This window comes from Vipera ursinii (genome assembly GCF_947247035.1).
Source record: "Vipera ursinii genome assembly, chromosome: 2".
Taxonomy (NCBI): Eukaryota; Metazoa; Chordata; class Lepidosauria; order Squamata; family Viperidae; genus Vipera; species Vipera ursinii.
The window spans coordinates 82,584,951-82,599,104 of record NC_139513.1 but is presented as its reverse complement, the minus strand read 5'-3'; the positions used below and the strand labels follow the sequence as shown (position 1 = coordinate 82,599,104).

At 38.6% G+C, this 14,154-nt stretch overlaps 1 protein-coding gene across 3 annotated transcripts in view; it reads right to left on the bottom strand.

Moving 5' to 3' along the window:
- Nucleotides 1-742: 742 nt before the first annotated feature.
- CSF1R (colony stimulating factor 1 receptor) overlaps nucleotides 743-14,154 on the bottom strand; it is a 47,362-nt gene continuing 33,950 nt past the window's right edge. Inside the window, exons 16-21 of one of the 3 annotated variants that reach the window (XM_083352292.1) lie at nucleotides 10,613-10,728; nucleotides 8,722-8,844; nucleotides 8,381-8,492; nucleotides 6,827-6,926; nucleotides 6,057-6,162; nucleotides 743-5,245 (exon numbers count right to left, since the gene is read on the bottom strand). In XM_083352292.1, coding sequence (XP_083208418.1) covers nucleotides 5,111-5,245; nucleotides 6,057-6,162; nucleotides 6,827-6,926; nucleotides 8,381-8,492; nucleotides 8,722-8,844; nucleotides 10,613-10,728 — 692 coding nt within the window. In that variant the 3' untranslated portion in view covers nucleotides 743-5,110. Of the gene's footprint in view, nucleotides 5,246-6,056; nucleotides 6,163-6,826; nucleotides 6,927-8,380; nucleotides 8,493-8,721; nucleotides 8,845-10,549; nucleotides 10,729-14,154 lie in introns of those variants that run through there. The other 2 variants (XR_014491170.1, XM_083352293.1) reach the window with 2 other exon arrangements.

The following is a 14,154-nucleotide window of genomic DNA, read 5'->3' as shown; positions in this document are numbered from 1 at the left end:
TTGTTTTATTGTGTCTATCTGAAATAGTATTATTAATTTCAATGGTTTTTAAACTAAAGAAACCATTTTCTGAGTTTCAGCTGTTAATCATTCCACCCCTGTAGTACTGAGTTATTTTCCTTCTAAGTGCTTGGACAGCAGAGGGGGCAATAGCAGCGCTTCAACATTCAGGATAGAACAATGCTTTATATATGCTTGGTTATTTATTTAAAGCAGGGGTAGGCAACCTTGGCTCTTTTATGACTCGTGGACTTCAACTCCCAGAATTCCTGAGCCGGCTGGCTCAGGAATTCTGGGAGTTGAAGTCCACGAGTCATAAAAGAGCCAAGGTTGCCTACCCCTGATTTAAAGGATCTGTATGGCGGCTTATGTTATATAAAGTAACTCTGGATGGCTAACAGGTAAAGAAATAACAATACAAAACTTTATCATACCACCAAACATCATAATAGTTCCGTCACGAAACTACAAATGGGAGGGTCTCTCTCCCTCTCCCCGCCTTCCCCCTTCCCATCCCCCAGATCTTAGCAGCCATATTAAATAGAGCGATACTATGCAAGAGTTCATAGAATCAGACAATCAGGTTGCTGAGCTTTTGTTTCGTAACATGATTAACATAACTAGTGCTGCAATTAATATAATCTATAACTATTGGGAACTTGTAAAAATCAGCCTTGTAAAGTCATATGTTTACATGGGGGAAAAACAAATTGATTAAAAAAAAGAAGACTGCAGGTTACTTGATCATATTGATTTATTTTTCATGTTAGCTGAATTACAAATAAACGTATGTTTATGCAATTGCTACATTAAGTTGCTTGAAACAGCAGTTAATTTTTTTAAAAAATAATCATCCGGAAATAACAGAGCACTAGTATTCTTGTTTAGCTGAAGTTTTGTGCAGTAAAAAAACATGTTCCCTGTCCTTGTGTCCTTACCCACCAATGGTTTTTATAACTTGCAAAAGACAATTGTGGCTAAGCATCATGAAAATTCTCTTGTCATTAGCGTGAGCTTCAGAGGTAACTGCTTAGCAAAGTGAGTAATCTTTTACGTAAAACCTGTGTAAAAATGAGCAGTTATTAAACAGTGGGTAAATCACTCCAGTTATTTGGAGCTGTTTGGGTCTAACACAGGGGTGTCAATTTCATTGAGGGCCACATCAGCATTGCAGTTGCCCTCAGGGGGCCGGGTGGGTATGGCCAGGGTGGGCGTGGCTAGAGTGCGTATGGCCTACTGGGTGGGCATGGCCAGCTCTACATCGTTCGCATCAAGGGTGCCTATGGGGGCCTGGGCAGGAGTGGGACAGATCTGAGGGTCTCTGGCAGGAGGAGGGTCCCTGCGCCAGGGCCAAGGCAGTGGGGGCCGTTCCTTCACTGTTTCCAGGATGGCTTCGTGGGCCGCATGAAATCATGGGAAGGATCTGCCCCCCGGGCCTTGTGTTTGACATGTCTGGTCTAGCGCAAGTTTAAAGTCATTGCTGTGGAAAACAAACAGGGCTGTGCTATCTGAAAGAGATTGCAGTGTAGGAGAACCTCTAGATCAGGCAACCTCGGCTCTTTTATGACTCATGGACTTCAACTCTCAGAATTCCTGAGTCAGCTATGCTGGGAGTTGAAGTCCATGAGCCTACCCCTGCTCTAGATAAAGAAGGCAGAAGCGGCTTCGTGAACTTTGTAAACAATTTTTCTGCTTTAACAATTCTAAAGAGTGATGCTTTGCACAGCCTTATCAAATAGAAGTGCAGCTCAAAGACAGTAAAATGTTTGGCAGCTTGTGCATATGAGTTGCAATATGTACAATTACCACAGTGTTTCAGGTATACCGTGTGTACTGCATGCTACAAAACAAATACTTGTTAAATGTCCCACACCAATTGCCCATTTGTCCTCTAATAGGATTTTTTTTAAAAAAACCCAGTTATTTTCTATAAAACAACTTGGAAAAAATACCTAATGTCAGTAGTCTTATGTTGCCAGTACTATACTTTGCTTGCTCTTTTGAATTTACAAAATACTAGGTAGCTATGCCTTCTTTCAATAATGCAAAGGGCAGATAAATATTAGAAATAAAAAGATCAGTTTGATCATAGAATAAGGAATGATAGAGTGATGAAATCCAACATAATAATAAAGACCTCTATACGTAATACACTAGAAAGCCAGATTGAAGTAATATTAGAATTTTGCCATGTAAGCTTCTTCTGATCCTGCTCAGCTCTTAAAAAAACAACAACACTAGCATGTTAAATGATATTCAGAAATGAAATGGCAGTTTGGTAGCTCATTAAAGTGGGAAGAAGATTCTTATGACCACTTCCAGTTCGTAACTTAGCAGCTGTATTGTGTAACTGAAGTTCTAATTAAGACTTCAAATGCTGCCTTCTGACTTAATATGTTACAATAACCTAATATGAAGATAGAACGTAGGTGCATTCTCTTAACTCAAAAGTGTTCAGTTCTACAGTTCTATAGTTTCACTTAGCTACAATTTCAGGTAGTACTACTCTATTTTACAGCACTCACATTACTCTAGTAGTATGTGAACAATTTGATTCTCCTTGCACCTGGGGGAAGACTTGAGTGGCATCATGTTCCCATCAGATAAACTATCCATCAAGAGATGTACAATATTTTCCAGAGTAAGCTAGTTGTCAAATTAACCTAGTATTGTAACATATGCATGAAGCTCTAGAATAATTGATAAAATGGAAACTAAAGGAACAGTAGAGTTTCCGTTTATTTCCACCAATTATTCTAGAGCTTAACACAGATGTACAATTATAGCTTAATTTCAGAATTTTCCAGAACTTTATTCTGGTGTTAGAGGCTCCTTAGATGATCTGAGCTGCAACAATTCTTTCAATCTCATATTTAAATGTATGTTGTGAACTTCAGTGCCCCCTATTGTTGCAGATGTAGTTGTCTCTGTTATGAGGTTTAGTGTAGGCAAAAGAGGAGTGAAAATTGAGGTGGTAATAGTATAGCGAGGAACAATAAGCCCTCTACTGAATAATAAGTCCTTGCCTTGAATTGCACATGATTCATTCAATAGAATAATGGCTAGTGGGTTATTTTGCATACTAGGTATGGGTAATTCCAAAAAGTAGATTAGAGAGATTAACAAGATTAATTCTACCTCACCAAATTCTTGGTATGGTTTTTCTAATCTGGAAACGTGACTTTTTAACCAAGAAGTACTGCTAACTCACGAGAAAAGTTAACTCTTCTACAGGCTAGAAATTAACCGTGGACAAAGCCACAGCCAAAACATAGTAATGACCTTTCTCCTATCTCCCTCCATTTCTTTTCACATAATTCATTTCTGAAATGACATTTGATATCAAGAATGAGAGGAAGCCTAAATCCAGCCTAGATCAAGTTGGAGATGATGGAAGTCAGGTGGGATACCTTATTTTGTCTTTGTTACATTGATCAAAATGTTCTTAACAGACACAGGAACAAAATTTGCATTTCTGAAGGAGAAATTACATCTATTTAAGATAAGCTAGTTATCTTGCATGTCTGAGATTTTATCCCATTCCCTATCACATTTAGATGGGTTATTTTTATCTTTCAGACTCAAAAAGATGTGCCCCGAAGTGATTTGCACTTATTCCGTATGCCCATCTAACACATAAACATTGAAAATCAGTAAATTTAAAGGCAACAATCATAATACATTCATTTGGAAATAAGTTTGATTTCATTTAACAGTCTTTGATTTGAAATAATGTCTATGTAAGATTATATTATAAAGTATTCATTAGTAACATGTGAATATATGGGGGTGCTCCATCACAGGAGATTTTTAAGAAGAAACTAGACAGTCACTTGTCTGAAATGTTATAGGTTCTCCTGCTTGAGCAGAGGGCTGGACTAGAAGACCTCCAAGGTCCCTTCCAGCTTCTATTCTATTCTATTCTATTCTATTCTATTCTATTCTATTCTATTCTATTCTATTCTATTCTATTCTATTCTATTCTATTCTATTCTATTCTATTCTATTCTATTCTATATATCTAAATCTAATCTTAGCTAACAGACTGGTTTTTACTGAAAATCACAGTAATTTATTTATTGGGGGTTTTATGCCAGTTCAATACAGAGGGACAATGAGTAGCTTATATTCCATTCTTTCAGTAAGAATATTCAAATAGCAAAACAATTAATGCCAAGTAATTCACATGTTCTGAAATGGTAATGCCAAATAAGAGAAAAATAGAGTTGCTACTTCTTGAAAAATAAATCCAATTCTCCTAAATCTAATTCTCCTATAATTAAAAAAAACTTTTTGAAGGTTTTTTTAAAAATTTTTTAGGAGAATTAGATTTATTTTCTTTCTTACAGATCCAGCAATTTTCCTCTCTATGATGGGTGGACAACCTTTGGCCCATCCCTTCAACCTGTGCCAAATCTTAGTGGCAAAATGATACAATTTTGGTTATTTTTCCAGGTTTGGAGGTTGTTTCAAAAATGAGTTTGTCTCGAGGAATCTTCCCAAAACCATCCTTATCTTTAACCATTCCTCCTACTGCCAAAGGCCAAATCTCTTCCAGTGATGTCCCTTTTGGTTTGGTTTATCTGCTGTGGATCTTAGCCTGCTCACCTAAGCTACAGACTTTAGAGTGGCAGGTTACAATGGGAATGCCTTTGCTTCTTTCTGTTCCCTGTTCTTTCTCTGCAAAACCCCCATCTAGTTCAAAATGTGGGTAATTTCTTTTCCCTCTCACATATTTTATAGGTTTGATAGTTTGTAGAAGAAGGTGTATCGAGAGAAGAAAATTTGTCTGCCTTGTTAAGCCTTGTTTTCTGCGATTGCGCTTAACAATCTCTCCCATTCTGCAAATCTGATGCACCGATTGTCCAATGTCCAGTATAGCCTCCCTTAAGCTATCAAGAGCGATAAAGCCCTCCTGTCAGTAGTTACAATCAGGTAGAATGGAGAATTTAGAAATTTGCTATCATTGCAAGGCACGGCCCCAGTCTGTGACTTACGTATAACTGTCTTGTTTTCTGATCTGAAAGCCTCAAAAAGGGATGCGATTGCATGAAATCCAAGTCCAATCTCAGATGGCATTTCATCATCCAGAGAACGTCCAGAACACACCCTAACAAAACTGATAATTGTTGCTGTTAAGAAGGGGTTGCTCCACTTCTCCCAACTCACAGGATTCTTCGAAGTAGCTGGCGGGCTCACATCCGCTGTCTTCTTCCTCTCTGGGGCTGGGTAAGTTTGTATAATCCTTCATGATATGAAGGAGGAGAGGAAGAGAGAGAGAGAGAAAACACAAACATACTTCAGAGTCTGGAATGTGTAGGGAAAAGAATTCAGACCCTGGTCGATAGAGATGCTCTGAACCAGCCAGGCAGCCTTGTCTCTCTCAAAAAACCCTGAGCAACTGCCCGCTGAACTTTTATTCACCTCCTTTTTCTGAATACCAAATACAACATTACATAAACCCCATCAAACTCAAAAAAATAGGATACATAGTGATAATTGGATACGTAGTGAGAACTTCTCAGGTGCCTATGAGATCATTACAAAAACAAGATACTAAAAGATATATGTGAAAGCTCTATCATAGCTTTTCCCAAACCTCCCACATGCCATCCTGTGCGAACCAGGAGAGTGTGCTCATCACTGTAATTCACGTAGAGGCCGATAAGAAACGTTTGGGAAAGCTGAAGGTTGGGAGGCCAAAAACCGGCCATTTCCACAAAATGTGTTCTTTTGAAAAAGGTAAATTAAATTTAAATTAATTAAAATTAATTTACTGTGGCCTTGAGATCAGTGTTGCATTATTTGTATATTTATCCACACAGAGCACTCAAGCTGTTGTTTATATCATTTTACCTCCTTTTTTCATTTCCCCCCAGGCATATAAATGACTGTGTTTGGGTGTATATGTGGAGAACAAAGTTTAAAGGAGAGAAGGAGGAGCAGCATAAGGCGTTTATGACAACCTTTATGATAAAATCAAAAATGTGAAAGAACAATCTTAGAGGGCTGAACCAGCTAGTTGTTTTTGAATTTTTATAAAGTAAACTATTCACCTGTTCCTTAATGGCATCCAGCTGTTTCTGAATTAAGGTGCAGATCTGACTGAAAGTAGGCCTCTGAGTGGGCTCCAATTTCCAGCATGCCGTCATTATATTGTACCTGCATTGGAGACGGGAGATGGGCAAGGAAGAAAAATCTGAGTCTGATACTTTCAGAAGCAAATTGCATGATAATATTGGACGGTCCCTGGCCTTATAATTCTGGCTTAGAATCTGCATCTTTGGTCTCCTTGGGTACTATTGTGCCATCTCATTCCTCCTTCGGCATGGTTCAGGCTCCATGACCCATCTGAGGGTTTTTTTTGAAAAATATTATGAATGCATGAATGGGAAATTAGCAGTTAGATTATTTGTGGGTATCCTAAAGCTTCTGTTCCAGACTGCCTGCATGTGGTCATTAAATTCAATGGGCTGAATGTCTGAGTGGACGTACTATGGTGCTGCCAAAAGCAACTAACCGACGTGGCTGGGGGTCTTTTGTCAGCATAAACACCAACCTTTCTGAAAGGAGGGAATCCCATATAATCAGCCCTGATTGGATCATTTATAGATTCACTCACACAGGGTTTGTGGAAAAATGAATGGAATTCAATTGTACACAAATGATTCCCATGTGACCAGAAGAACCTGTAAACAGGTGGGCAGAGCAAACATCACAAGCATTCTGAGCAATATCTCGAAAGATATCAAGATTCCCTCAGGTTTTTTAGGATGGATGGATAGATGGGTGGATGGGCACCTGGAGCTGAATTTCTTTTACTTACATATCATCCGGAGCAAAATCTGGCTTCCCCATATGATATCCTTGTTTCACAAGGCTGTAAAACTTGTTATTCACTTTCATGCCAGGATAGGGACTTCTTCCTATAAATACAAGAAAATAGGTAATGCCTGTATAGACGGAAGGACCCTGCAGTTTTAGAATGCTCCCTATAAAACTAGCTAAAATTTCTTAGGAGCCAGTTTCACCTCGGTCATTCTTTGCAGGCAGTTTGAGAGCAAGATCAGAGAAAACAGAGGTGCAAAGACAACAGATAAGCATTTTTCAGGCTAGGAGCTATACTTCTTCATTCCATCCTGCTTGGGCTTTGCAGGAGTCATGATTAGTGCTTGGAGCTGAACCTTTCTGATTGTTTTAAGAGTAAAAATATTTAATTTTTGGATGATTTTTTCCCCATTAAAACCCACCAACAATGTGGAAATATCTTCCTGGTTTAAGGTGATTGAAATTTTGGAAGGAATGCTATAAAAGCCTTTCATTCCTGAAAACTTTTCTTGACTCCTCAGAATGAAGTGTCCCCTGCTATTTGTCTGCAGCAAGCCAAAACTGCATTGAAATGATAGCACATATATAGTAATGTGATGGTCCAAAACTGCTCTGATATACTGGCATCCCTATCTATCTATATCTATATATCTATCTATATCTATATATCTATATCTATATATCTATATCTATATATCTATATCTATATATCTATATCTATATCTATATCTATATATCTATATATCTATATCTATATCTATATCTATATCTATACCCCTCTCTCTCTCTCTCTCTCTCTCTCTCTCTCTCTCTCTCTCTCTCTCTCTCTCTCTCTCTCTCCAATACAAGCATGTAGGTCTTGCCAAAAAAGCCAATGCAGTCCTAAGCTGCATTAACAGAAGGATAGAATTAAGATCAGGTGAAGTAACACTTTACAAAGCCTTAGTATGGCCACACCTGGAATAGTGCATTCAGTTTTGGGCACCACAATATAAAAAAGATGTTGAGACTCTGAAAAGAATGCAGGGAAGAGCAACAAAGATGACAGACATGGGACTGGAAGCTAAAACATATAAAGAAAGATTGCAGGAATTTTGGTATGTCTAATTTAATGAAAAGAAGGACAAGGGGGGACATGATAGCAGTGTTCCAATATCTCAGGGGCTGCCACAAAGAAGAGGGGGTCAAGCTATTCTCCAAAGCACCTGAGGGCAGGACAAGTAGCAATGGCTGGAAACTAATCAAGGAGAGAAGCAACCTAGAACTAAGGAGAAATTTCTTGACAGAACAGTTAAACCAGTGGAACCTCTTGCCTTCAGGTGCTCAAACACTGGAAATTTTTAAGAAGACATTGGACAACCATTTGTCCAGCATGGTATAGGTTGGATTAGAAAACCTCCAAGGTCCCTTCCAACTCAGTTATTCTGTTAATCATGTTTTTACATCATGAGGTGGGTCCACAGGCATGAACGCTGCATTTTTGACAAAGCCTTTCCACACAGAAAGACGCAGGCAGGCATAAACAAACCAATAAAGAAATGTTCTCCCTTACCTAGGGAGAATATCTCCCAGAGGAGGATGCCATAAGACCACACATCGCTCTGTCCTGTGTAGACACATTCAAAGATGCTCTCCGGTGCCATCCATTTCACTGGGAGGCGAGCCTGGAATGGTACGATATAAACTCAGAGAAGAGGAAGCCCTTATGCTTAGCATTCTTCACCGGGACTCTAGAGGTTAAACACTGGAGCCCCTTCTTTGCATGCAGATGATCCCTGAGATTTCCAGGGAGGGATACTTAGACAATCAATATCTTATCAATCAATACAGGCATTTCAGTGCCAGGTAAACCTTTATGGGATGTAAATGTATAGTTTCATTCCAGTTACTTACATTGCCTTTGACAACATAATTGCTGTCGTTCACAATATCTCTGGCCAGGCCGAAGTCACAGATCTTGGCCACTAGTCCATCAGCCACTAGCACATTCCGTGCTGCCAAATCTCGATGGATGCACTGGATTCAAGAAAGAGAGAAAAAAGGGGGAAAGGGACAAATTGATTTTCTTCTTATTTATTTTTACCTTTTTTTAAAAAAAGAAATAAATAACTCAAGGCAGCATACATACCTAACTCTCATTCCTCCTCTTATTGCCCCCACAAAAACAACCATGTAAGGTGAGACTAAGTGATTGGCCCAAGATCACCCAGAAAAGCTTTCATACCTAAGGCAGGATGGGAACTCTTTGTTTCAATTTATTGATCCTACAACTTGATTAGTAGCAAGGCAGATATAGTCCAGTTTGGCCAGTGCAAGGGTACTGTATGGTACTTACAAATGTTTTTATGTGGTCTAGGTTACTGGAATTAATGCAATCTAGAATAATGGGGAAGCTATAGTAATCCTGAAAATTTACAGAGGACAAACAAATGAAAAAAGTGCCATTTAGAACAGGGGTCTCCAACCTTGGCAACTTAAAGAATTGTGGACTTTAACTCCCAGAATTCCTCAGCCAGCCAAGTTGAAGTCCATGAGTCTTAAAGTTGCCAAGGTTGGGGATCTCTGATTTAGGACACCTCATACAAAAAAAATCATCTTACTGATTGTGCCAATATATCTATAAAAGATGTAATCATTTGTAGATATGTTTGGCTAATTCAACTATTTGAATTAACTATTGCAAAGTTATTTTTGTGAACTCTTCCATTCTCTTTTTCTCTTGAAATGGAGGTGGATATTAAAAGATCAAAATAATACAAATACACTTGTTCTTTCCTTTCTTATAAATGTTACTTTGCAGCTTTTCCTGTCTCAGTGCATTCATTATTTAAAGGTTGACAGTTATTAGGGTACCACATAGGCAGTGGTACTTAGCTACACAACATTTGTATAAACTCTGTATAGGAAAAGATGGAAAGATCTATTATTTTATAGAATCTGTGTCTCAGCCACTGGATTTTTTGTTGAATATAATTTTTGGACAACTTCTGCTGTAATAAAGAACCAAAGAGAGTGCTCTTGCCAATATGATTTATAACAGGGGTCCTCAAAAACCGGCCCAAGGCCCACTATGGGGCCATGCCCTGTTTGCAACTGGGCTGTGTGAGGGGCTGGTTGGCACACTTGCAATGCATGCAGCTCGATTTGCATGAGCGGTGGGCCAGTGCACACACACACACAACTTGACTTGTGTAAGCAGGGGGCCACTCAACTTGTGCGAGTGGCAGGCTGGTTCCCCTCTCTCCCCCCATTGGGAGGAGAAAGGACGGCTGTTGCTAAAACTAAAGTTTATGTCAGATTGCCCCTTGCTTCCTACAACATTTAAGCAAACACATATTCAAATGGATGCCCAAATTTGTATATTAAATGGGCAACCATTATAATTTTAATCAATCAATCAATCAATCAATCAGTCAGCCAATCAACCAACCAACCAATCAAAATGCTTCTTTTTATGCTGGTAAGAAAAGAGAGAACACAATGTTCATATTATCCTTAACAGGATTGTATACTCACTCTCACACAGACCCTATTTTTTTTTAAAAGCCATACAGAGTTGTGCCTTAAAGTTATAATCCAAAAAAATACTTCAAAGTAGTATAATCTCCTAAGAACAAATTCTTAGATTATACATGGATTGTCTCAGGAATCATAGCACTATGAACTGATAGGATTGTATAATACTCTGTGTAATAACAACAAAATTCCTTCTTCGTAGGACGACAAGCTTGGGCCTGAACTCCTTTTAGGATGATGATATGCATTGTCAGGAGAATGTCCTCACATTTTTGGAAGCCAGGAAAGTCATTCCCTGAGCTACTTGGTTGGAGAACTGCAGCAAAACAAAGAGATCAAGAGAACGTGGGTCTTCTTTTCCTTCACCTGATACCAAACTTCTTCCTAGATTGGGAGAAAGTTCACAGAGGTCACTGGAGGTATGCCTTTGATAGATAACGATAGCCACAAAGAGGGCCATGAAGGCAATTTAGCAGTAAGCTGTTAAAATAAGAAAGGTCAAAAAATATAATTCTCAAGAGAAGTGAACTCTCTGAATCTCAAATCACTCATGATAACAAAGGCCTACCTACCCAGAGACTAAATATAAGTAACTCCCAAGGAACTAATGGAATTAATTTGTGGTAGGCATTTGCAAGAATGAACCGGAAATTGCTGAGCAGAAGGAGATTTAATAGTTCTGTTCTCTTTGCTCATCCATAATTGCTTGGTTTTGCTTATCTATGGGCTTTACATATAAAGAATTGCTTTATGAGGGCTGTTTGGTGTTTTCTGAGTTTGCTAGCATTGACGATGTTACCTAGTTTGGGTACTGAAATGTCTGTAAGAAAATAACCAAGCTCAGAGAGTACCAAAGATCCCTCATTTCAAACCAGAGCTTCAAATATTCTCCTTTATTGGAACTGTTTTATATTTGGAAAGGATTTGGGACCAGAAAATGTATACACCCAAAGCAGCTTTAATTGTGAAATTCACTTTAATGAATGATGATTAAAGAATATAAATGACAAAGATGCAAGGAAGGGGTAAAGATGCAATTCACGAACAATGATTTGCATGCAAAATGACTTCCATATGAAAATGGTGAGGTTACACATGCTTCGAAATGAATTTGGAAAAGGCGCTTCCAATTTTGTGTGAACAGTCTTCCTTAAAGCAGCTTGTCATTATTCATTGTTTTCTGCATGAGTCTGAAAAAAAAAAGTTGCAGCCCCTTTAGGAAAACATCTCACTAAAGTTAATGCAGCATGTAAAATAGCAATTTTTTTTTAGGTAGACATGCAGTCTCCATGAAACAAGCTGATCCTACAATAAACTTGAGGAACCGAGTAAAGACCGACTGAATGGTGTAATCTATAAATATTACAAAATAAAAGAAAAACAAAGTAATAAAATACCCCCCCCCACTCCCTCCCTCAGCATATAGAAGGATCATGTCCAGTTCTGGCTTTTCTGATAGCGGTTTGAGAGCAATGATCTAATGCAGACCCTACGCATATTAAAATCTGTGTCATGTCTGAAATTGAGGAATTTAAGTAGAGCTGTACGAAGAACATTGCAACAATGCACGAGCTTTATTTATGGCAATATAATTTAAACATCTATATCTGCTGTATTATTGTTGTACAATGTATACACATATTATTAGGTGTCCATATGCATTACTGGGAATATTTAACAGTTACAATTATAGGTAGTAGCTAAGTATTAAACTTCCCAGTCATCCCAGAGATGAAATATCCCCTTTTTCCTGGATCACACTGAGTTGGCTGGCCTGAAAAATTTCCAGAAATAAATCATTCAGAATAGGAGGCTACTTTTAGTGTTCCAAACAGAGAACAGCCAAATTGGCATGGTTTGGAAGACAAATGTAATGCTTTAAGAGTTCTCCAGATGGCACATATTTATCCAGTGCTTGCCATTCCACTAATAAGGGTCCTTGGCCAAAACCCACAATGAATGGGCCACCAGCAGGAGCCATTCTATAAAAACCTTATGCTGTGAGGGAACACTGCTTGTAAGGCAAAAGGGAAAAAAGGGAGGGGGAAGGAGAATCTAGATGTGCAGACCTATGGTGTATTTACAGTTTAGATAGGTGCTAATTTATAAAATATTTGCAGGAAGGAGCAATGAGGCAGAATGAGTAAGTAAAACTTAGTTCAACTGGTACATAATTAAAGAACAAAAAAGGTTGTAAAATAACATATTGTTTTAAGTAAGGGAAGAACTAGGAAGAAAAAAAGGAAATGGAAAGTTGGATAGACAAACTGAAGGATCTTCTTTAAAAAAAGATCTCTTGTAAGAGACACATCACCACACAGCAACTGAACTATTCAGATACAGTCTGGATAACAATGAAGTGGTGAGTGCCAGAACAGCAAATAAATGCGTTTCTGGCTGTCCAACTTCCACAGTTTTGTTACTAATCCACAAAATGGAAGCTGGGGACATAATTATTATCCCTGCATTAAATTTGCCTTTCTCCAAAGGCAAACTCCAGCAGGCCCCATAGTATAATTAAAAAAAGAAAGACATTGCTGCTCTTTTCAGTCTGCAGAGTTCACACTTGATTCACCTAAGACCAAATTCTGCAGAAGAATTTGAATTAGGGAGAAGATTTGAATTAGAGAAATCTGTCCTGTCTCAAATGATTCAGCTGAGTTTGGATTTGTCTGAAATAGGGTTTCCTGCTTGAGCAAGGGGTTAGACTAAAAGACGTCCAAGGTCCCTTTCAACTCTGTTATTCTGGTCAGATCAGAGTAGAGCCCTAGTATATTAGATCTTGTGCAGAGTGCAGTGTTAAGGGAACTAAATTACTAAATTTGTAATAAAATTAGTGTTTAACTTAATTTCTTATTTCCAGATTTTAAAAATGCATTTTTGCTGAATTTCATACATTTAAATACATGGAGTTTTCTCTTGACAAGCTCATAAAATATCTTTATGTTTTACAAAGAGTTATTCGGAAATCAGATTTTTTTTTGAGTTCAGCTAATAAATCATGAAAAGGGACGCGGTGGCTCAGTGGGTTAGGACGCTGAGCTTGTCGATCAGAAGGTCGGCAGTTTGGCGGGTTGAATCCCGAGTCCCGCGTAGCAGAGTGAGCGCCTGTTACTCGTCTCAGCTTCTGCCAACCTAGCAGTTCGAAAGCATGTAAAAATGCAAGTAGAAGAATAGGGACCACTATGGTGGGAAGGTAACAGCATTTCGTGTGCCTTTGGCGTCTAGTCATGCCGGCCACATGACCACAGAGACGTCCTCGGACAAGCGCTGGCTCTTCGGCTTTGAAACGGAGATGAGCACCGGCTCCTAGAGTTGGAAACGACTAGCACGCATGTGTGGGGGAACCTTTACCTTTACTAATAAATCATGAGATGGTTAAGATTTAAACTAGGAAGTTTTGCCCCCAGTTCCAAAATGAGGGTCTCTGGTCACTGAGACAGGCATGATACCAAGCTATTTAATCTAGTAGATTCACATTTTTTTCCTGAATTATATCTAATCTTTTGTTGTTCCATGCTGAATAAAATAATACATGAAACTTTTAGAACTGAAGGTGAGGAGACAAACTGGCAGTAAGTGTGTCAGAAGTAGCCAGAAGACCCTAGAAAGATCAGAGAGTAGGCTGGATAAAAAATTGATAGCATCAGCAGGAAGATATTGGGAAAATTGGGAGACAGTGGGATCATTGGCAGCTGTAGTGAGAAGACATTGGTATAATTGGGAGTGTAGGGTTTACATCTAAACTTCTGGTTGGCTGATTAGATCCTGGCCAGAAACAACTTTCAGCCAGTTAAGCCTACCTTACAT